Genomic DNA, 21,235 nt, shown 5'->3' with positions numbered 1-21,235 from the left:
GGTGCGAATCCCCCAAATCCAGGGCAGCTCTGGGTTTGTTTCTCCACCTGCAGCCCTTCCGCACCAGACCCCAAATGCCCCTTGTAGGGTCTGTTGGCTGCCCCTATCACACCCCAGGCGCACTGTACGGGTTTATTAGGAGAGCACGGGAAGAGGTTGGAAGGCTCCAGATTTGGGATCAGAGCTGCTCCTACCCCTAAACCCACCCCAAGCCAACAAGGAGACCACGGATTCCCTCAACCCCAGCACCTGAACCCATCGGACCCACAAGCAATATGGGGACAACCCCGACCCCAGTGCCCCTCCCCAGCACCGGGGAGCCCCGAGAGCGACCCGGCGCCTGCCTAACGGGGAGGAGAAAAGGAAAATAAAACGAAATCCAACAAAACCCAGGAGGGTGGGGAAGCGAATTGGTTCGACTTCCGTTCTGCTGCTCCAAGCTGGTTAAGGTTTGCCCGCTAACGATCCCATTTGCTTCCTTTAAACAATAGCCAAAGCCGGCGGGGGTGGGCCGGGAGGGGGATTACCACGGGATTAGAACGTGGCAGGGTTGCGGATGCCACGCTAATCCTGCAGGGTTTTACTCTCTGGCTACGGCATGTGTTTGCATTAGTTACAGATGCTCTGTAAAAAAAAAAAAAAAAAAAAAAAAAAAAAGGAAGGGAAAAAAAAAAAAAGGAAACACAAAGGGAGCCCAAAAGGATGGGAGGTGAGGGTGGGAGCGCAGCCGAAAGGAAAAAGGAGCCGCTTCGGGGGGCCGGGGCGAAGGAGGAGCAACGGGGGAAAGGTTGTGGGGTTGGGGAAGCCCCTTCCACTCCTTTCCCTTTCCCGTTCCCTTCCCTTTCACCCTGTAAAGGGTGCACGCTCCTGCCTTACTGCCCTCCTCTTCCTCGCCCTCTCCCACCCCAAACCAGAGGCGGCTCCCCCCATTTCACCGCCCGCTCCACCCCTCGGAGAACAAACCCAAGCCGTCCCTTCCCCTTTCTTTCTTTTTTTTTTTTTTTTTTTGTTTTTTTCCCCTCCTTGCGCTCGGCGCAGAATTCCCCATCTGTCAATTTAATTCTTTGATCGATGGGAAAGAGCAGGAAAAAACGGCCCGGCACAGCTGGCTTCCCAAGTTAGCCCTGGCGGGAGACCGCCAGCCCCGCTGGTGACGGCTGAGCGAAATGTTTGCGGAGAGCAGAGAACACAAGTCGATAGCAATTTAGCTGGATTGGGAGCACGTACCTTCCCTGCACGGAGCGCGGGCTCCCGGGAGAGAGGCGGCGCCGCCTCGCTCCTCGCCGACGTTTCCCCGGGCTGGAGCTCGTGGCCGCAGCTGCGGCCGTCGCGCGGTGGAAAAGGGGGAAAAAAAAATGCAAGGAGAGGGGGAATTGGTGCGGTGCCGAGGGTTGTAGGTGAGCACGGGGAGGGAGGAGGGTGGGGAGCGGGTGCTGGGGGGCTGGAAGGGAGCCCAGAGGTTGCAACGCGTGCAGGGCGCGGATGGGATCCGTCCCTCTCCATGGTTTGAAGGGTTTTAGGGTGCCTGTGCGCCCTGCTGTTCCGAGGGGATTGGCACAATGGTCCCTGGGGGTCAGCGTCCTATAAAATGAGGGTGGAAAGAGGCTGTTGGTGGCAGGATTGGTGCAGCCACCCCAATGCAGGGCTTGCCACGGTCCCTGCTCCATGGGATGGGCTGGATTAGCGGCCCCAAAGCCGACCAACCTTCCTGGGGCTTCTCTCCCCACCTCACTGCAGACAAGTCCCTGTATCCACAGCCCTCCCTGCCACCCTCGTGGGCTCTGCAGCCACCCCTCAGCATCAGCTCCCACGTTAACAAGGCATCGTGGGGTGCCATTAAACCCCAAAGAATCCAAGCGGGGTTTTCCCTCGCCATATAAGACCCTCCTGCAGGAGGCTGAAGAGGAGGTGTGCTCAGGAATGAGAAAAAAGATTTAAGCTCTTAGCTACTGAGCTCGGAGACAGCGGTCGGGGTTGGGCAGCGGGATCCTGGCCGGCAGCATCACCGACCCCACTGCTGGCAGCGGGGGCCTCGCTTCCTCCTGGAACACCACAAAGGCACGAAGAATGGCCTGAAAACCCCACAAAATGGGCAAGGGGCCCGCTCCACTTTACTGCACCTATTTGATTGAGAAGATGGCTCCGAAGCGACTTGATCGCTGGGAGAAACGGCGGCACCGAGGCAGGATTTCGGAAGCCAGACCTCGCTCTGACCTAACGCAGAGCGGCAGATTGAGACCCGAGAAGCCTTCGGAGCTGGGGATGCAGGAATCTGCTGCGCTGGCAGCGAGGCCCACACAACAAGGAGCAGCAAGGCGAGCTCATTCCATGCTCAAGCCAAACCTCACTTTGGAAACTCCTGCGCATCGCTGCTGCGCCCACAGCAAACCAAAACGGCCCAGAGGAAAAGGAAAAGGAAGGAGGAAAAGGAGGAGCTTTCCGAAATACTTGCAGGGGTGTAGAGCTTGGAAGAAACGCGTCCTGAGACTGATGCGAGATGGGGAGATCAGCTCTCTTTGTCCTGATTCACCCCTTCTGGAGGTGAAAGATCCTTGGGGTGCTCCTGGTGGCTTTAATTTCTGTGGAATAACTGGGAAAAAGGGGTGGGAGCACCAGAGCCCACGTCACCCTGTATTGCTGGCAAGGTGAGGATAGAAACACACAACACCCCTGCAGCAAGGCCAGCAGCACGGTGGTTTGTGGCATCGGAGGTCCAAAGGTCCAAAAGGATCCCAAAAGGCTTGCAGAGGGGAGAAAAAAATGGCAGGATGGCAATGCTCAACACCACCAAGACGTTTGGGGCACGAAGCAAGGAACAAAGTGAGTTGGCCGGTGGGGTAAAGCTCACCCCAGCCACTGCGCTCTGCCTTTTGGAGGCGGCTGCCTGCACATGCTGCTCCCCAGGTAGGGCTGGCAGGGAGGTAATGCTGCGTGTGCTCCCCACCCTGGGCTCTGCTCAGGAAAATCAGCCTCCAGATAAGGTGGGGAGGACACGGGGATGTGAACGAGCATCCCCACGGTGGCTGCAAGAGGCAGCTGCATTTTTTATCCCTATCACCTGCACACCCACGGCAATACCAGGGCTGGGCACGGCTCCCTCCTGTCCTCGGGGCCACCGAGGGCCACTTGGGGAACCCTCAAGACCAACCGGCCTCACCACCCGGACAGGGAACTCCCCAGACTGGCACCCGAAGGACAAAAATCCCCACAGGCACGCAGGGAGAGGCTGCGCCCCGCTGCTGGTGCCAGGCAGCTCTCGTGCTCACCCCGCAGGGGCTTTGTCCTGGAGATCTGCTGCTGGCAGATCCCGCTCGGCACCGGGATTAGCCACCAGCAGCTTCACGGCGGAGACGTGAGTGTGTGTGCAAGGCAGGGCTGAAGGCACTGGATATTATTTTTCTCTCTCTCTCCCTCTCTCCCCTCGAGACGGGTTGGAGAGCAGAGCTGCCTGCCGTCTTCAATCCTATTTCCAGCCCCTGAAGACGGACGGCGATAACCTCGCTCCTGTTTTCCATCCCAGCCCCAGGAGCCACCGCAGCTCCCTCCAAGGCTGCAGCCCTCCCGGGAGGCGAAGAAACCTCCTCCAGCTGCGCTCCGCATCCCCGCCTCAGCCAGGAAGGCACCAGGCAGGGGGGCCGGGGCGATGAAAACAGAAATCAGGAGGTGAGCTGAGCCTGGGGTAGGCGGCAGAGCTCGCCAGGAACAGCCAGCATCTGCTGCCAGTCTGCACTGACAGCAAAACCAAGCCCAGAGCAGAGGAAGAAGGGCAAAAAGGAGATTCCCCCGTAGAAAAGGTGTGCACAGAGCATCACAGCTGCTCCCCTATCCCCCAGGATGGAGATTCACGCTGCTGTGGAGGTGCACCCGCTCTGGGCTGGCTTCTGGGGGGCACATCCATCCCCTCCCAGCAGTGCCCCGCTGCCTCCCAGCGCTACGTGCGGGGTATTTCACAGGGCTGGACGCTGCCGTGCTCCTTCAGCTCTCCTTTTCAGCCCCGTGCTGGAGCTCAGCCCGCAGCTCCCAGCGTTTCCAGCTCACCACGTGCCCCTTTTTGCTCCACTCCTGGCCCCATCGCGCCTCCCCTCATCCCTTTCCCTGCCAAATCGCCTCTTTCCCTGCCTGCCCGCAAGACTCAGCACCACGCACACCACTTCACCATCATGTCACCGGGTCCTGCTGGAGCTGGGCTCGCTGCATATGCAAAACCCGCTGCTTTTCCACCTCGGCACGTGGCAAAAAGCAACCCCAGAGCTGCTCCTGCCACCCCCCGGCCACGGGCACGACGGAGAGGGGAGGCGGGGAAGGGATGCTGCAGGGGATGCAGGAGGAAGAGCATCGATCTCCAGCTCAGTCCTCCAGCCCAGGGGAGCCCTTCCTACATAAATATTTGCCAAGCAATGCATTTGTGCCTGTCGATGGCTGTCAATGGGAGCCCGCGGGGCTGCTATCTGCCGAGCTGTCATTCTCGGGCACCTCATCCAAACGGCACTCTCCGGATCTCAACCCACAGTCAAATTATTTGTCCTTTTTAACCGGGTTTCCGTCCTCCGAGGGACTCCCCTCCCCTCCCAGGTGTCTGTTAGACCCAGCCCTTGCTGGGCAGCCTCACGGTGCCACCAAGGGCGCTCGTAGCCTGTCCCCACCTCGGGAGCACCCTTGGGTGCAAGGCAGGCAGAGCAAAAACCTTTCAGCTGGCACAGCACTGCCAGCACGCGGGGAGTTAACAGCCTCACGTGCACAGGGAGAGCTGTCAGACAAAGCATCCTGCCCAGATCCCTCCTGCTTCCCCCCTCGGCCGCCTCCAGCTCCTCTCCTGCAGCAGATTTCCTCCAGCACAGCCTCCTCGGTGGGCCGTGCCCACCTCTGCTGGGCGAGACCCCCTGCGTTGGCACCGCCGGGGCTCCAGCATCCATCTGGCAGCCCCGGCGCGGCGGGGAAAGGGCCGGCGCGGAGCGGAGGCGAGTGCCAGATGGGCCGGTGCCAGCCAAGCTGCGTCGCCCGGGCCAGAAGGATGCTGCTACGTTACCGTGGAAATGGTCGGCTGTTTTCCGTCTCAGGGCCTCCACCGTGCTCTCCTCCGTGTCTGCCCACTCCAAGACCAGCCTCCGGCCGTACAGATGCGTGCTGTGGCACAGGGCGTTGAAGGCTTTCTGCAGATTAAAAGGGAAAATCAAAAAGAAAATAATAATAAAAAAAAGAAAAGAAAAGCAGGCTTGCATGAGGAAAAAACAAGGATGTCCCTCCCTCTGCCCTGAATCTAAAAGGCCACCACAGGACATTCTGCTCTGAGCACTTGGCTCTGACGGGGCAGGATCCATCTCCGTCACTGGCCGTGACTCCATCATTTATCTCCCACAGCCTCGCAGAAGAGCAAGTGCCCGTCGTCACTCCTGCTGCTCGCAGGGGAGCGGGCTGGGAGCCAGCACGTGGAGCAGCTCAATGCACTCCTCATTTCCTACAGGCTTCCAAGGGAATTCAGGTCTGAGCAGGATCGGGCCCATCCCATGAATGTACAAACCCTCAGGTCAAATATTTTCATCCCCAGGGGCCCAAAGTGCTCCAGACATCACGATATGTGGCTGGGCATGGGGCAGAGCAAAGGGGCGCAGGACGCTCTTTGAAAACCCTCAGCTAGGATTCAGAAAATACATCAGGGCTGCAAACTCGCAGCGGTGGAACAAACCCGGCAGCACACAGCATCCCTCTGTCCTCACATCTGGAGGGCCCCAAAGCAGCGCTGATGTAAGGGCAAGGCTGGAGGAGCCACGGCCAGTCGGTCCCACGGAGGTCCTGAGGGTGTCCAGCGCCGCAGGCAGGAGCTTGGGCAGCAGCACGAGCGCCTTCTCCAAAGGTTTTGTTGACAACAAAGGGAAATGCGTTGAGTTAATCATCCCTGCTGCCTGCTTTTTGGGTTTGGTTGGAGTGCCTCGTCAGATTTGGGGCAATGCTGAAAGCGAGAGGTTTCTCTGCACACAGGGCTCAAAAGTCTCGAAGAAGTCTCCACGCGACGCTCGCCCAGCGGTGGCTCTGGATGGCCGCGGCTGCCCCCAGCTGTCCCATCACATCTCCACTCCTCCTGGAAGCGCCTTCGGGTGCCCAGGACAGCTCCTTGGCAGCCAGGGCCCCCCGGAGCCATTTCTGGGGACTTCAGAGCCCAGCTGCTCCACGGAGGCAGCAGAAATTCCCCGTGGGATGAAAGCAGAGCTCTCACCAGCTCACCACACCTCCTCCCAGTCCAACTACTGGGCGAGCACTGGGGGCTGTGCCTTTATCCTGCAGCAGGCTCTTCTGACTCCCACAGATTACAAATCTCCAGAAAATGCATTTCCAGGGACCAGCTTCCCGTTGCCTGCATCTTCCCCTCCTTCTGATTCTCCTTTGCTCACACAATTCCCGTTCATTATAAAAAAAAAAAGAGCACTGCCAGCTCCACCTCACCCGGACCCCTCGCCGATGCACCAAGACGTCCTTCCACATCTGCCACCTCCCCAAACTCGTGCACGGCCCCGTTTTTTGGGGTGTGCCGCAGCCTCACCAGCTCTTTTTGCAGCCACAGCTGTTTTTATTTGCCGCTGCTGTTGTTTTAAAGGCCTCTTTTCACTTGGAATGGTTTCCAATTAGCAGAGCAATGTGTTGGCTTCAACAACCACCCGGGGGGAGGCGGCAGGAGGGAGCGGCGATGGCTGTTTACGTTGGCACAAAGAGACGTTTCCGTAGCCTGGCAAAGAAGCACAGCTCAAATCGCCCAGTCCCGTTTGTTCATTTCTACTTTTTGTTTTTGATTTCTCACTACCTGCAGCACGAGGAGGAGGAGGGAGGCCGCAGGACGGGGTGCGGCCGTGGGATTGCCGGCCCCGTGGGATCACCAGGAGAGGTCGTGGAGCAAGAGGGAAGGCTGGCGTTGCCATCAGCTCGTGGTGGATGGAAATCCTTCTGGGTGAGGCACATCTCCTGGCGGCCAGGTGACACTTCCCAGCCCAACGTGCTCCTGGAACGAGGGGCTTTGAACCCAGGAAGAAGCAAAGCGTGGGATGGCGGGGTGAGAGCACGGGGACCCTGAGCTGGGGCGCTAGAAGAAGATCCATGCATTTCAGGTGAAAAACACCTACACGTGTCATCTCCTTTGGAAAGCAGCTGAAAAATAAAACTTACATATTCGTAGCTCTGCGAGGGATTTGTATTTGTATTTGTATTCTCCAGGGCAAAGCAAGAACGCACCGATAATTCAGAAGGCAAAGGGAGGAAGGGGAGAAATGCTGTCTCCATGCACCCACGTGGCTGAAGATCTTCCAGAGATGAGGAAATTCGCCACTGCTGCCATTGCAAATAAAAAACTGGGCAGGAGAAAATTCATTTTAACTGCAGGAGAAATAGGAAAGGGAACAAGGACGAGCAGAATGGCTTTCAAAGCAAGTGGGGCTGGGGGCCTGAGGTATTTTTGGTATCCTCCACGTGAGTGTCTGAAGACCAAGCTGCCAGAACAGGAACAGAGGGCTGGTGGCCGGCTATAAAAATGGGAAAAGACCTCAAATTACTGCAGCAATGCATGGTTAAAGAAAAGGGATCGGAGCAGGCTTGGCATGAACCCGGTGGTGGCTTCAGCTTGGGCACGGCCAGAGCCTGGCAGTGGATGGAGAGGCAGAAGGAGCAGGGAAAAGCAGAGAGGAAGGGAAAAGGAGAGTGAAAAACGTTTGTGGGATTCAGAGAGGGAATTTCAAAATGAAGGGAGGACTGATGAACCTCTCCGATGCCTGGGACAAGGCAGATGCTGCTTTGGAGCTCATCTGCTGTGCCAGGGCACTGCAAAGTCAGAGATCAAGGGGCTGGACCGCTGCATCCACCGCCCCCGAGCGCTACGGCGCGCCGTCCCTAAATGCTGTATTAATTTTGAGGACAGTGCTGCTCTGCCTCCAGATTCCCCCTTGCCCTATTAAATACTCAAGCCTCAGAGCCTCGGGGCTGGAGTCATTAGAGGGACAAAGGGTCAACAACATTAGGAGATTGATAAATTTCCCTTCCTCACAAGAAACAGTCCCAACTGAGGATGCTCTCTGCAGCGCCAGCTGCACACGAAGGATTTTTCGCGTGCGCCTTTTTAAAGGGCTGCCTGTCTGTCCCAAAAGGGCAATTCCTATTTGGAGACCAGATGTATTTTTATATTGACAGGGGAGAAAAGTGGAAGCCAGGCTTCCAGTTAATAGTTTAAAAATAAAAACAATCCCCCACCAATCCTGCACGGGGAACTTCAGGAAGCACAGCAAGTGCTTAATGCGGCCTTAACCAGAGATCAGCTGCTGTTGAAGCTCCCCTTCTCGATCCCCAAATCCCACGTGCTCCCAGCTAGCGGTCATCTTGTGCTGGAGATTTTGAACCAAAGGCTTGGTCAGCAGCTACGCAATCCCTCTTTGGGAATATGGTGAAAGCAAGGCATAAAAACCCACCACGTGCTGAGGACTGGGGTAGCAGGATGGTACCGGCTGATGGGGAATTAGGAGGCTCCAGCCCCTGAAGCTCCCTCTGCAGAAAAACTCACGGTCCTGGCTCCTTTCTGAAACTCTGACGTGGGTTCCTCCCTCTTCCCTGGCTTAGCACACGTGCTGGGATCTGCTCAACGCACAGCCATGGAGGGCAAGGGGACGAAGCCCAGCCCGATGGGTGCCGTGCTGGCACCCCAGCGGGGATTTTGGAGCAGAAGCCCCACGTCTCCCTCCCAGCTTTGGAAAAACCTCCGCAGGCGCTCCCACAGCAGCTGTAATCGCTCAGAGAAAATGACAAACATGGGAGGTCACAGGCTTTAAATGCCCAACAAAGCCACCGTAACTATTCTATTATAAAAACATCATGTTTTATAAGACGCTTATAAGCAATTTCCAAATTACCACTCTGAGCAAAAAATGTCATTGATAGTCCGCAGCTATTCAGCTCAGAGGTCTCCGGGCCCACTCCCCTCCTCTCTCATTTCACTTAGCAATAAACTCTAAGCCAATTATGTCCGTGTTTACGATATTCAGGATCCTATTCATCAATACATGGCGCATCCTTTTCCAGACGGCCAGTGGAGTGTACTTGATGTGCCACTTGTGAGACAATTAAATCCCTCAAAGAGATGAGGGTAAAAAAAAAAAAAAAAAAAAGAAGGAAGAAAAGCTGCTTTGCTGGAAAAGAGGAAAAACTCACGGAGTGAGCCTTCACAGGGTGGCTTCCTCACCGCACACTTGTCTCTGGGGTCGGTGCATCCCTGCCTCTGTGAGCTCTGGTGGGGTGGTGGGAGCAGGAGGGTCCCAGACAAGGGCCCTGCCAGAATCTCTCCCCACTGCCTGGCTGCTTTTTTCACCCAGGTGAGAGCAAACCTGATGAGAGACTTGGCTGGAGCAGAGGCATGTGCGAAAACCGCCGAGCAGGCAGGAGAGCCACGCTTCTCAAGGGGGCTCGCTGCACGACGTGCTGCTGAGCAAGCCAGCCCCGAAGGGGAGGGCGAATGCTGAGCTGAAGGAAGTTTGAGTTAGGATCAATACAGGGCTAACAAAGAAACTCTGCGCACTGTGTTATAGGGGAGGTCAGGCTGGAACAGATGATCTAATAGTCCCTTGTGATCCCGGATCGATGAATCCTGTCTAAAAACATAAACATGGCGATGCTTGCTCCCCCCTCCTCGCTCCTTCGTCTCCACTCACGGTCTTGAAAATTCGGAGTGGCTGCAGGTCGCTGGAGCCCCGTGGTACCTCCTCTTCAGCAGTGACATCCCTCAGCCTGCACCCACGGTTCCTCTTCCACACTGCACACAGCTCTGGGCATCGTCAGCAGGGACCAAACCCCAAAACCAACCCCGAGTCCTTCTTTTGGTCATTGCACCAAGGACACCAAACTTCTGCCCTTTATGGCTGGCTCAGTTTGGGGTTTCTGTGACGTGCTGCCTTACCTGCTGGCTGGAAGCACTGCCCGGCTTTTTACACACTGCCCCTGCCTCCTGCAGGACAGCTGTGCTGGCAGGAACAAACCCTTGCCACGGCTAGATCCTCCTTTTCAGAACTGCTGAAAACTCATTTTTCCTTCCTAAACAGCACTGCTCAGGTCCTCAGGATGTTTTTCTGTAAGGTGTTCTGGGAAGCACTTTGGAAGGAGTTATACTGTGATAGAGTTTCTCGTCCTTGCTGTGTGCTGCCCATGGCTCCCCCAGCTCCAGCGGGACCACTCATTTTATGGGCTACGACACCTGATAACCCCGAGCTAGCTGTCCCCAGCAGCTCTGAGTGACAGCCCCACAGCCAAGACCCACACATACATGGGGCAATCGGAGCAGTTTGGTAGCTGGATGCTCGGTACCACTTCTGTGAGCCCTTCCTCACACAGACAGCAGCTTGCAGGGCTGCAAGCAAGGCACGGCACAGCACAACCGCCTGCCCCAGCTGCCCTTCCCCGTTTTTTCCACTGCTACGGAAGAAAAGCTGTTTGCCAGACACATCTAGAGGGTGATCCTGGCTGTTGGTTTCACTGAGGGTGTTGAATTAGCCAGATCCCAAGTGCAGGCAAAGAGAAAGGGAGCCTTAGGTGGCTGCCCACTGTGGGGAGCTTCATTGTGGCTTTGCTGGTGAATCCAACAGCCTGCATCAAGTCCCTCGGTGGAACACAGCCCCCAGGTTCCCTTCTGGCCCGAGACCAGGCGGGGACGGTGCTGGAGGGAGAGGAGCCGGGGGCAGGTCTAGGTCTCACCTTGGCATCCTGCTTGGTGAGGAAATCCACGAAGCCGAAGCCGCGGTGGGAGCCTGTCCCTGCCATCTTCTTGGGCAGCCGGACGGTCTTCAGCTCTCCGAAGGTGCTGTGAGGGAGAGAGGGAAAAGCAAAGACACTGAGACCGAGGGGAAAACCCTCTTTTTATCCCAAACCACGGCAGCACCAGTTGCAGACACATTTCAGGCTCGCCAGCCCCGACTAAGGCAAGCTGTGGGCAGTGGCCGCTCTGCTTCCCTGTAAGCTCCACAACCAAAGCACGCAGCGACAGCTGAAAGCTCCGCTGGGATTTCACAGGCTGTCCTTTCTGCTTCACAAAGCAAAAACCTCCTCCAGTCTAACTGCTGTCCTCCTCCTCCCTGTGGATCTGCAGAAATTGAGGCCCCAGCCTGCGTGCCGTGCCCTGGTCAGGGTGGGCGAAGAGCATCTCCGTGTCACAAGGGGTCGGATCAGATTTATTGGCACTTCAGGACACGGCCACAAGCCCCAGCGCGGCCTCGTGGGGTCTTTTCCTCCTTCCAGAAGAGCTCCTCTGCCCCCAGAGCCTGTCCTGCACACCGTGCTCTCAGAGGTCCCATCCCTCTGCTGGGTACCTTTTTTCTGACTGGATTTCCAGCAGCGTTTCACAGGAATCTGAGTGCCACCAGCATGGAAAGTTGGGAACAGGGGAATAAATAAAGGGGGTTCCCATTCAGCTGGAAACCTTGCCACGGCATGGTTTCCCTGCAGAATGAACACAGCCCTCAAAAACCAAAGCATGCAGCCACCCCAGCAGCCTGGACCTCGCCCCAAAAGCCTGCAGCCAGACCCCGAGGCAGAGCTCGCAGCTCCTGCACCTCAGCTCTCCCACCCTGACATCCCCAAGAAATTCCCAACAAATCCCCTGTTTTCCCTACATCCCAGCTCCGGCTTCCCCTTCTCCTCCCCTCGCCTCCATTTACCAACCCCACAGGCGCAAACGGCAGGCGATAAATATTTAACGCAGACGGGGGCCGAGGAGATGCGCCGGTTTATTTGGAAACCTGCACGCACAAAAGGAGCCCGGGATGCAGCGGTGCCAAAGAGCACCTGGGAATAAACACAGTAAAGGCCGTAAATGCTCTCGTGAAATGATATAAGCTAAATCCTGGGAGTTAACCCGCTGCACCGGCGGCATGACCAGGCATTCATCCACCCAATTTCCTCCGGCAAGGCGGTGTGTAAATGTACCATTATGAAGCCTCCAAATGAATCCGCACGCCTCCTCCGCGGCGTTTCCAGCGCTCTGCCTCCCTCCTGCCCCCTCCGAGCTGGTGCTGGGCAAACAAACAAACAAACCCACACGGCGTGGCCTCGGGGAGCAGAGGGGCTCGGGTCCCTGCAGGGTGAGGATGCTCCCGGGGGTGAGCCGGGCACTGGAGCTCTGCGGATGGCTCCTCTCGTTGCCGCGTCCCTGCGGGAGCTGAGAGCCCTGGGTGGGGTAAAGGGAGGGCTGCCGAGAGAGATCCTGGCCCAAAGGGGTTTAAAACGGAGGTGGAAATCAGAGTGATGATGCCCAAACCTGTGGCACCACGGAAAACGTGACCTGAGGTACGGGCACCGCCTGCGGGGAGCAGAGTGTTTGCCCGAGGACTTGCAGCACCTGCTCCGAGCACTAAAGCACCAAGAGTGTCCCTCTGAAACCACACCGAGACCTGACACGTGGGATGGGCAAACGCCAAAAATGCCAAATTTTTGGCAAATGCCAAAAATGGACAGCCCCTGGAGATGGGAGCAGGGCAGCTCCGGGCCCTGTGGGGCAGCCCTGGGGACACACATCAGCCTCGGCCACCAAAAAGACGACAGCGGGGACCCAGCCCAGAGCAGCACCTCCTTGGGGCTAGGGGAAGGGACAGCAGGGCCAAAGAGGGTTGGGGCTGTTGTAGGGGACCACAGCACAATGTTCAGCAGGGGGAGGAAAGCAGAGGGACAGGGCTGACCCCACCGGGGCTGAGGAGTAAAACACCCCCCCACTGCGGCGCTAATTAGAAAGCACAACACAGCAATTACCATCCCAGGAGCTGTGAATGAAGTGGAGAGCCCGGGCCTTTAATGTTCTCCTCTCCAGCGCAAGGCAGAGGCTCACACCTCTCTTTTCCAATTATTTCCTCCAGATTTGTGCGGGGGAAGAGAGGCAGAGGCGGGGGGGGAGCCCGATTACCCCCCGCAGCGCCAGGCTCCTCGTGCCGGGGGGACACCGATGCTGCAGCCCTGGAGCTCGGGGACGGCCCCAAAAACCCCCAGGAGAGGGGCTGGAGGAAGGGACGGGGCCGCAGCTCATCTGAGCGAGGTGGCAGGGCAGGAAGGAGAGCAGCTTTTACACAGGCTGGTGTGCCAGCTGCTGAAACCCAGCTCACCGCTGAGATCCCACCGAGCTGCTTTCCAACACGGGTGGGGACGGCTACGGAGGAGGGTGGGCTCCCAGCAGCTCTGACCCCTTGTCGCTGCCTCCTTCCCCTTCCAGGACACAGCTGCAATGTCTGCAGCCCCACCAGCATGCAGAGACTGGTGTGAAAACACAGCAGACACCCCAGGAGCCGGGTTTCCCCTCGGAGCTCACATCTCTCTCCTCTCTCCACGGGGAACTGGACAGCGATCAGCCAGTGCTGGCACCAAACCCCACTGCTGGCGCAGAGCACGGCCCCGGGCCAGGCTCCTCTCCCCAGCACCGGGCTTTATAGGGCAGTCCCAGGAGCCAGAGTAAGAGTGGGTGAAACCTGAGCAGCCACAGACCCCCCTGGGACACGGATGCTCCACCAGGAGCTGAGCTCCAACTCCTTGGAGCTGCGGAGGTCAGAGGAGGGTCCTGGCTAATCCACAACCAACCTGGACAGAAAGCTCCAATCAGTCACTCAAGCATCTCCTGCCCTACTGCATGTCAGAGGAGTTAGGATGAGGATTTCAGCAAAATTTCTGTTTGCCTGCCTGGGTGAAAGCTGGGGAGCTCCAGAGCCCCTGCAGCAGTGCTAGGGCTCAGCCGCGGCAAAGCCCTTCCCGAATCGGTGAGTCCGCCTCTACAGAAGGCTTCAGCCTCCCCTCTGCTCAATCCTGCCCTGGGCAGAGCCACGGCCCTGGCCCTGCTTTCTGGCAGAACACCTCGGGTGGCATCACACCAGGCTGCTCTGAGATCAGTGCGCTCTCCTGGAGCCACGGCAAAAACAAAGGCGCCGCGTTTTGCCTACCATGGGGGGTGGGCGATGGGAAACGTGGGTCGGGCTCCTGGTGGGAAGCAGAGCGGAGGCACAAGAGGCTGGGTTTGCAAGGTTTGGCTCTCCTGGCTTTGCCCTCCCCGCACACGGCAGGCAGCTCGCCAGCCAGGCTGGTGAAATCCACCCTGAGGCTGGCGCTCGGCTTGGCGCGCCCGCACGCTGCTGGCTGGCAGGGCTGACAGCCCCAAACAAACGCCCAGACGGAGACGTTTCCTCAGCTAAAACCTTTGTTTTGTGCTGATCCAGGTTTAAAAGGAGGAGAAAGGGAAACCAGTACGAGCCTGCGTTGGCCCTGGCTGAGCACCCACCCCCGCGGCCGCAGAACAATGAGAGCCGCAGCCTCCCTCCGCCTGCCACTGGCCCCAAACCCAAGAGCGAGGCGAGAAAAGCCCCGAGATGCCAGCGGGGACATCCCCTGCCGTCCCTCATCACCGGTGCCAGGTGGCATCGAGCACCTCTGCGTGGCACTGCTGGGCACCCACCGCTCTCCTGGCGCTTTGGCAGCTCATCCACAGCTTCTGCGCCCTGCTGGATGAGCAGAGGGAGGAGGAGGAGGCTGCAAACCGCGAGCTGGCCGCGGGTCAGAGGCCCACCACTCCTTGGGGCTGTAATTCTGTCCTTCTGGCACAGGCTGGCTGGGAGGCGAGGCCTTTGCCTGCTCATTATAGGATGTTCTCTTGCTGCTAAGCAGAGCGCGCTGCAGCTCCCTCCATGCCCACGGCTGTCCTGCCACGAGCTCACCCCGAATTTTCTTCGCCTCCCTGCGCCTGGATCCAGCCCCAGCAGCTCCTCACGCACACACTGCACAGCTCGGCAGTGCCTCACCTCGCAGGAACCACAGATCCTGAACACAACCCCAGCTGGAAGGTGTGCAGGCTGCCAAACGGAGTACCCCGCAGCAAGCACGCGGCTTGCCAGCTCTGTGCCCGCACCACTTTGTCCTCCGCGCTCCTCCAGACCCAAATCCACGAGAAAACGAAGCAGACGCGTGCTGATGGAGCCAAGCTGATACCTGCTGACCCCTCCTGCTCAGCCTCTTCACCTCGTGCCATTCCCTACCTTAAAAAGGAGCATTTGAACCACAAGCTCCTTTGGACAGGCCAAGTCCTGGTGAGCCCTGACCATTATTTTCAAGTCCCGGACAGAAGTCACCGTCAGCCTGCTTGGTTTTGGCGTGCCCTGAGCACCCGATCGAGGGCTGGTTGTGAAGTTTTAGCACCAGGAATCCACGCACGTGGCTGGAAGAGCCAGCTGCTGCCCATCCCCGCAGGGGGATGTTTGCTTCCTGCAAAGCAAACAAATCAGCCTTACGTTTCTCCAAACGCCAACAGCTGTCCTGCTGCACGGGATAAGCCTAAATCAGGGAAAAAAAATACACAACGCCAATGAGCAGAGTGGGAATTCAGTCATGAAAACCTCCAGCAAGGCCACCAGCCTTCTCCTGGCTTGCCACCACCTCCTCCTCTCTCCCTTTCTCTTTTTGACGACTTCCCATCCCCAGAGCCCTGCCACCCCCTAAATCCCTCCTCGTGGCTGCTGCAGTCCTGGGACGAGGCTGGAGGGGGGGAGCTGGGAGCTTTCTGCTCATCACCAACAGCTCCAGGCAGGGGACCTGAGGCCAAACAAGACCAAAGTCCTCCCCTTCCCAGCCCGTGCCACCTCGTCTCTCGCAGCAGGCCACGGCCACACTTCAGCCCCGCAGAATTCAGGCAATCTCTCTGCAATGATCATCCTCATTTTCCTTCCTTTTTTTCCTCCTTTCACCCCCAAAAAGGCCCTTCCCTCCCCCACCGCATTACTTCCCTGCCAGTCTTTGCTTCCGCGCCGATTTACTGATTATGGGGGGAAAAAAAAAAAAAAAAAAGAGATATAATAATGGTCCTTTTTTCTTTCTTCCTCCTTTTGGAAGGCAGGACCCTGCCAAATGGTTTTGCCCCTGGGCTGAGCCGCGGCCAGTTCCACCCCCTGCAGGAGGGAGTTAATGAAATACGCAGCGGAAGGGCCCTCCCGCCTCCCGCTCCAGGACTTGGGCTGACTCCACTCCGGCTAATCCCATTACAAGAAAATAACGTGGATAATTCAAGCTAATGAAATCGTTACAAGAATGTGGACAGCCAGGGGTGGACATTCAGAGCCAATTTAACACTCCTCGGTGTTGTTATCCCCGGCACAGGAAATATCTGAAAGGAGGAAGGGAAAGGAGAGAGGGAGAGAAGAAAAAAAAAAAAAAAAAAAAAGCAGCCCTCCTCTCTTGTTAGCTTAACTCCTGTTAGAGAGTTCAGGAATTAATCTGCCACCTATCTCCCCTGCTCCCATTATCATCATCATCATCAATAATGTCTCCTCGGTAACCCCTGCATGTGAACAGATGAAGGCGCAGGAGGGTGAGGAGGGTGCGGAGCCTCCCGGCACGCTGCAGCGAGCACGGTGCTGCCACTGCCACCACCCCGGAGCAAAAATAGGGACAGAGAGGGGGACACAGGGGTGGCAGGGCTGAAGCCTGGACCTGCACACCCAGCCCTCCTCTCCTGGAGCCTCCGTCTTCAGCCACCTGGTGCAGCTGGAGGTGTGCCGGGTCCCCAAAATGCCTTCCAAACCTCTCTGAAAACCGCGCAGGGCTCAGGAGGAAGACAGCCACGGGTGCTCCTTGTTCCTTCCTGCATGGATCAGCACCATTTTTTTATTTTTCACCATCCTCTCCTCGCTGCCCACGAGCATCATCTGTAGTTGGAGGCCTCTTGGTCTGCTGGCTGCAGCAAAACAGGGGTTTGCCTTCCCTAAGTGCTGTTCTTCTCCACTCCTAGGGACAGCCGGACACGAAGCGAAGAGCTCCCCACCTCCTGCGGGTGCACGCAGCAGGTCCAGGGGCAGAGCTGCTGCTGTGGGTGAATTTTAAGAGAGATCCAAGCTCCCACACACATCCAAACACCTCCTGGTTGCAGCACGACATGGGCACAGCTCATACTTGGCGCAGACCCCGTGAAAGCCAAACCTTTCCCTTCTTCCAGCTCAGCAAAGCCCCGGCTGCTGCTCACCGACCTCGCTCAGACACACATTGCTTCTGTCCCTCCACGGAAACGGAGAGGTTTGGGATTTAAAATAGAGATGGAGCAACACGAAGGCAAGAATTTGGAGTGAGACGAAGCAAAAGCCCCATGGCAGAAGCAGCAGAAGGGCTGGGAGCCCTGCAGAAGGGTGAGCTGCTGGGCACCAGGCCACCGAGAGCGGCGTGCCACCATCCTCCGTGGGTCACAGAGATGGGATATTTGGGGTCCAGCTTGGTGGCTGTCCCCTTCCTATCCCGTACAGAGACTCTCTGATGTGCCACAGGGGAATTTTTCACCCTTGTGCCACTCCAGCACAAAGAGCAGCTCGTCCTTCCCCTTTTCCTAGGTTTTATTCTCACCAAACTTGCAGGAAAATCGGCACCAGCCACATTTCCACCTTGTGCCCCACCAACCAGGCTGGGACTGACCCAGAATTTTGGAAGACAGCAATGCCCAGGACAGGGAGGGATGCGGTGCAATGAGCCCCCCCCAGGATGAGCTGCACCATCCCATTTCTCCGGGTGCTTCCAGCACACCTGCCACAGCAACTGTTCAGCTCGCTGCCTCCAAGAGCATCAAAAGCCCCGCAGCTCCCCAGGGAGCAAGGAGACGCCAAGAAATGTGCCTGAAGAAGAGCCCAAGATCCAACGATTGGGGTGAATTGTTGGGATAGATGCAGTAAAGGCACTTGAAAATTATTTTTAGCTGAATTTTGGGAAGAGGTGGGCACGCAGCCCGCTGGACCTGGCTTCATGGGGCAGAATAAAGTGACGCCGTGCCAACAAGTACTTGAAAAATAAATAAATAAAAAAGTAAAACCTGGTAGATTGCCAGTGGTCAGGGTGCTGCGTTCTGGGAGCAGTGTTCCCATGTCCTCGTTCCCATGCCATGCTCCAAATCCTCCTTTCCAGACACCTCGGCAGCCTGGCTCCTCACTCCTCTGCGCCCTGTGCCAGGCCATCCTCACCTCTCTCCTCCGAGCCGATCTCCTCCTTCATCCCCATCGCCCAGCTGGGACAGGGCTCCTCTGAAAGCTTCCCCGGGACTTTGCTCCCCCTTCTTTTTCCACCTGCGAGTCTCCGGCTGGCTGATGGCTCCCTTTTCTGCCTGTCACTTCAAATCCTTTTTCTCCTACTGCTGGTGCCAGCGGGTTGCTGTCCCTCGCCTTCCTCTCCTCTTGCTTGGGACCCGTTTGGGCGTGCTGTCGATGGAGGTTTCGCTGCCGTGCTGTCCCCATGTGCCTTCCCGTGCTCATTGGGTTGCCAGTAGCCCTCAGCTCCGTGCCACCCTGCTCCCAGCTCCAGGGGAGCCCCTGAGGTCCCCCCAGCCACCCGCCCGTGCCCCTCAGCCTCACTGCTGGGGAACCTGCCCCGGGTGCCACATTGCCATCACTCCTCACCTCTTCTGCACGGGCAAAACCAAAGCTTAGCTCTTCCCAGATGCATCAAATTTGGGCCCAGAACTTCAAAAAAACCCCACAACTATTCCCAGGGCCAGAGACTAGGAGGACACAGATGCGCTTCTTCCAACGAGCGCTTCCAAGGAGCTGGGGATTTACGCATGAGGCTCCTGCTCAGGTCCTGATTTTCCAGGGAAGCCTCTCCGCCCTCGCAGCCCCCCTCAAAGCCTCTCAAAGGAGGCAGCCTCGGGCCCTTCCCTCTCCCCCCCGAAGCTGTTTCCCCCTCGCCTAAACTGCTTGCTTCAAACCGGAGCAAAACATTTCACCCCTCCTCGATTTATTTTCCTTAACAGTTGCTTGTGAGGGACCTTATCAAAAGCTTTCTGAAATTCCAAGTAAATTAGTCATTAGGCAGGTTTTCAGAACGGTAATTAGGCCACTCCATGCCCCTGATGTATTATTTACCTGAGAAGATATACATAATTAGGGCTCTTCTTTATAACTGGTATTACACGCGCTAAATTCTACTCCAGTCTATCGTGTAATTACGCAATTAGGCTGCATGCTAAACAGAAAGAAACCAATTCTGAAAACCTAGCAAAAAAAAAAAAAAAAAGGGGGAAAAAAAAAGGCCGGTAATTATTATTTTTTAAATCCCCCATCGCCGGCACAGCGGCGGGGTTTAAAATTTTAATATTCCTCCACTTCAGGCGTTTCTGAACAGGTGCTAGGAGCGGGTTTGGTTGCCTCGTTTTGTCCCGTCTAATCCTCGCGTTGCGCCGCAGATTCGCTTCCTTAAAGGGATTTGCTCCAGGGCTGCCGTTCCCAGGGGCTTGCAGCTCCCTTCCCGGGTCGGCGGGGATTTGCTGTGCTCGGGGAAACGGGGTCGCATTGCCTCGCAGCCTCTCCTCGTCCTCCCAAAGATTATTTCCAACAGCTTCCCATCCACAGCCTGCGGATGCAGGCAGGGCCAGTTGCTATGGCAGGGCTGGTGCAGAGATGTAGCCCTACAGGGCTGGATCCTACAGAGCAATCCAAGCAGGCAACGGGGCCAAAAACCCATCAGGGAGCACCGGGGGCTGTGCAGGAGAAGCCAACACCTCCACAAGGGGCAGGCAGAAAACCAGGGGCCGGGTCCTGGCTCTCCAAAGCTGTGCCCAGCCCTCGTGCACCTTTCGACAGGAGAATGGGATGTGGCGATCCCAAATTTGTCCCCCTCTTCCTCCTGGCTGTACCTGGAAGCATGAGCTCTTCTCTTCTGCAGCTCCACGTCCTGCTGTGCACTGCCCTGCTCTGTCTCAGCCCCACAGATGGAGGAGCGTGTGCCACGGGGTGCACCACACACCCGGGGAGTTTTTTTTTTAATCTCCCCATCATTACGCATCTACCTTAGAGTTGGTGAGATCAAAGAAAAAGTGCCCAGGACTTACCGAGCACGCTCACACCTCCCCGGGAAGCCACCTGTGCTTTATCCGCACGCGTTTTCATGCGTTCAAGGCTCCTCTGATTCATTACCTTCGTTTCAGAAGGAAATCTGGAGCTGCTCTATGTCTCAGCGCTCAAAATTGCCAAGCCACCGCAGGTGCAGGGAATGGTGCAGGATGGGGAACGCCAGCAGCTTTAGGGAGCCCCACACAAGATCCCACTGTTGGAATCGCACCAAAGTCTGTGAGAGTCGAGGTTTTTGGAAGACCATCACCCTCACACGCTGTGATTTCATCTCCCTGGGGGCTTTCTGACCCCTGCTGCTGCTTTTTTGTTTGCTGCTGGGGCAAAACGTTCAGTGCAGAGAAGGCTGCGTCTACCAGGACCACTCCAAGAGGACTTTTCTTCAGCCCTGCCAGCCTCCTGTCCCCGCCACCTCCCAGGACGGTGCCAGGACCCCCTGGGACACTCCATGGCTCCTGCCACCAGCTCCCACCGAGCTGTACAAGCAGTCGTGACCCTTACATCCCAAACGCCAGGAAACCTAAATCCTCCCACCGACTTCAGTGGGAGCCTCGGTGCTCGCAGAGCGTTTTGCCGAGCTCCAGCCCTAAGCCACGCTTCTCCTGTGGGCAGCACCTTGCAGCACCAGGGCTTAGGAGCCCCCACGTCCCCCCCAGTGATCACCAGCAGGTCAGGATTTCAAAGGAACCACCCGCAGCTCGAACAGCGCCGAGATTTGGGGATTTATCTCTCCTGGGCTCCTTTGAAAGCCCCGATCAGAGCACAGCTGCGGTCACAAAGGAGTTACGCTAAAAATAGTGCTCGCAGGAGGGCCCGGCACAAATCTCCTTTCCTCTCGGATTCTCGTGAGTCAGCTCGTTTTGAAGACAGAAGAGGAAATTCAGGCGACTGGCAGAGCAGTAAACAAGGGGAGGGAGACGCAGCCTCGTGGCCCCCAAAGGGCACCCGGCAGAGAAAGCTGTGCTGTAGGAACCCCGGTGAAATGGCTGCACCGACAGCCAAAAAACATCTCATCTCCGACTCCAGAGCCTCCTGCACCGAGCTGAAGGAGAATAAATATAGAAGCGATGAGATATTTATAGGCAGGCAGCTATTTTAACATGGCTCCGCTTTAAAGAGAATCCTTATTTAAGTCCCGGCCCTGCAAAGCTGCAGGATGACTTCGAGAAATCACCAGATTAATTATTTTCACCGGGAGAACCGAGGAACGCGTAGGGAAGATCAAATGCATGCAAATGCATTACAGGACGTGGGAGCTCGAGCAGAGCGCTCCTGTTCTGGGGACTCAAACACCACGAGGATCCTGAGATCTCCTGAGCATGGGACAGTCCTGAAAGCTTTCCCTACCCACGGGCACAGGGCTCAGCAAGGGCACAAGCCCACGC

At 57.1% G+C, this 21,235-nt stretch overlaps 1 protein-coding gene across 1 annotated transcript in view; it reads right to left on the bottom strand.

The window, feature by feature from the left end:
- RBM19 (RNA binding motif protein 19) overlaps positions 1-21,235 on the bottom strand; it is a 58,188-nt gene that overhangs the window by 8,782 nt on the left and 28,171 nt on the right. The window contains exons 22-23 of the mRNA XM_032199280.1: positions 10,711-10,816; positions 5,027-5,150 (exon numbers count right to left, since the gene is read on the bottom strand). Of these exons, the coding sequence (XP_032055171.1) occupies positions 5,027-5,150; positions 10,711-10,816 (230 nt within the window). The remainder of the gene's footprint in view (positions 1-5,026; positions 5,151-10,710; positions 10,817-21,235) is intronic.

The sequence above is a fragment of the Aythya fuligula genome, chromosome 17 (genome assembly GCF_009819795.1).
Source record: "Aythya fuligula isolate bAytFul2 chromosome 17, bAytFul2.pri, whole genome shotgun sequence".
Classification (NCBI taxonomy): Eukaryota; Metazoa; Chordata; class Aves; order Anseriformes; family Anatidae; genus Aythya; species Aythya fuligula.
This window is presented reverse-complemented; position numbering and strand designations above follow the sequence as displayed.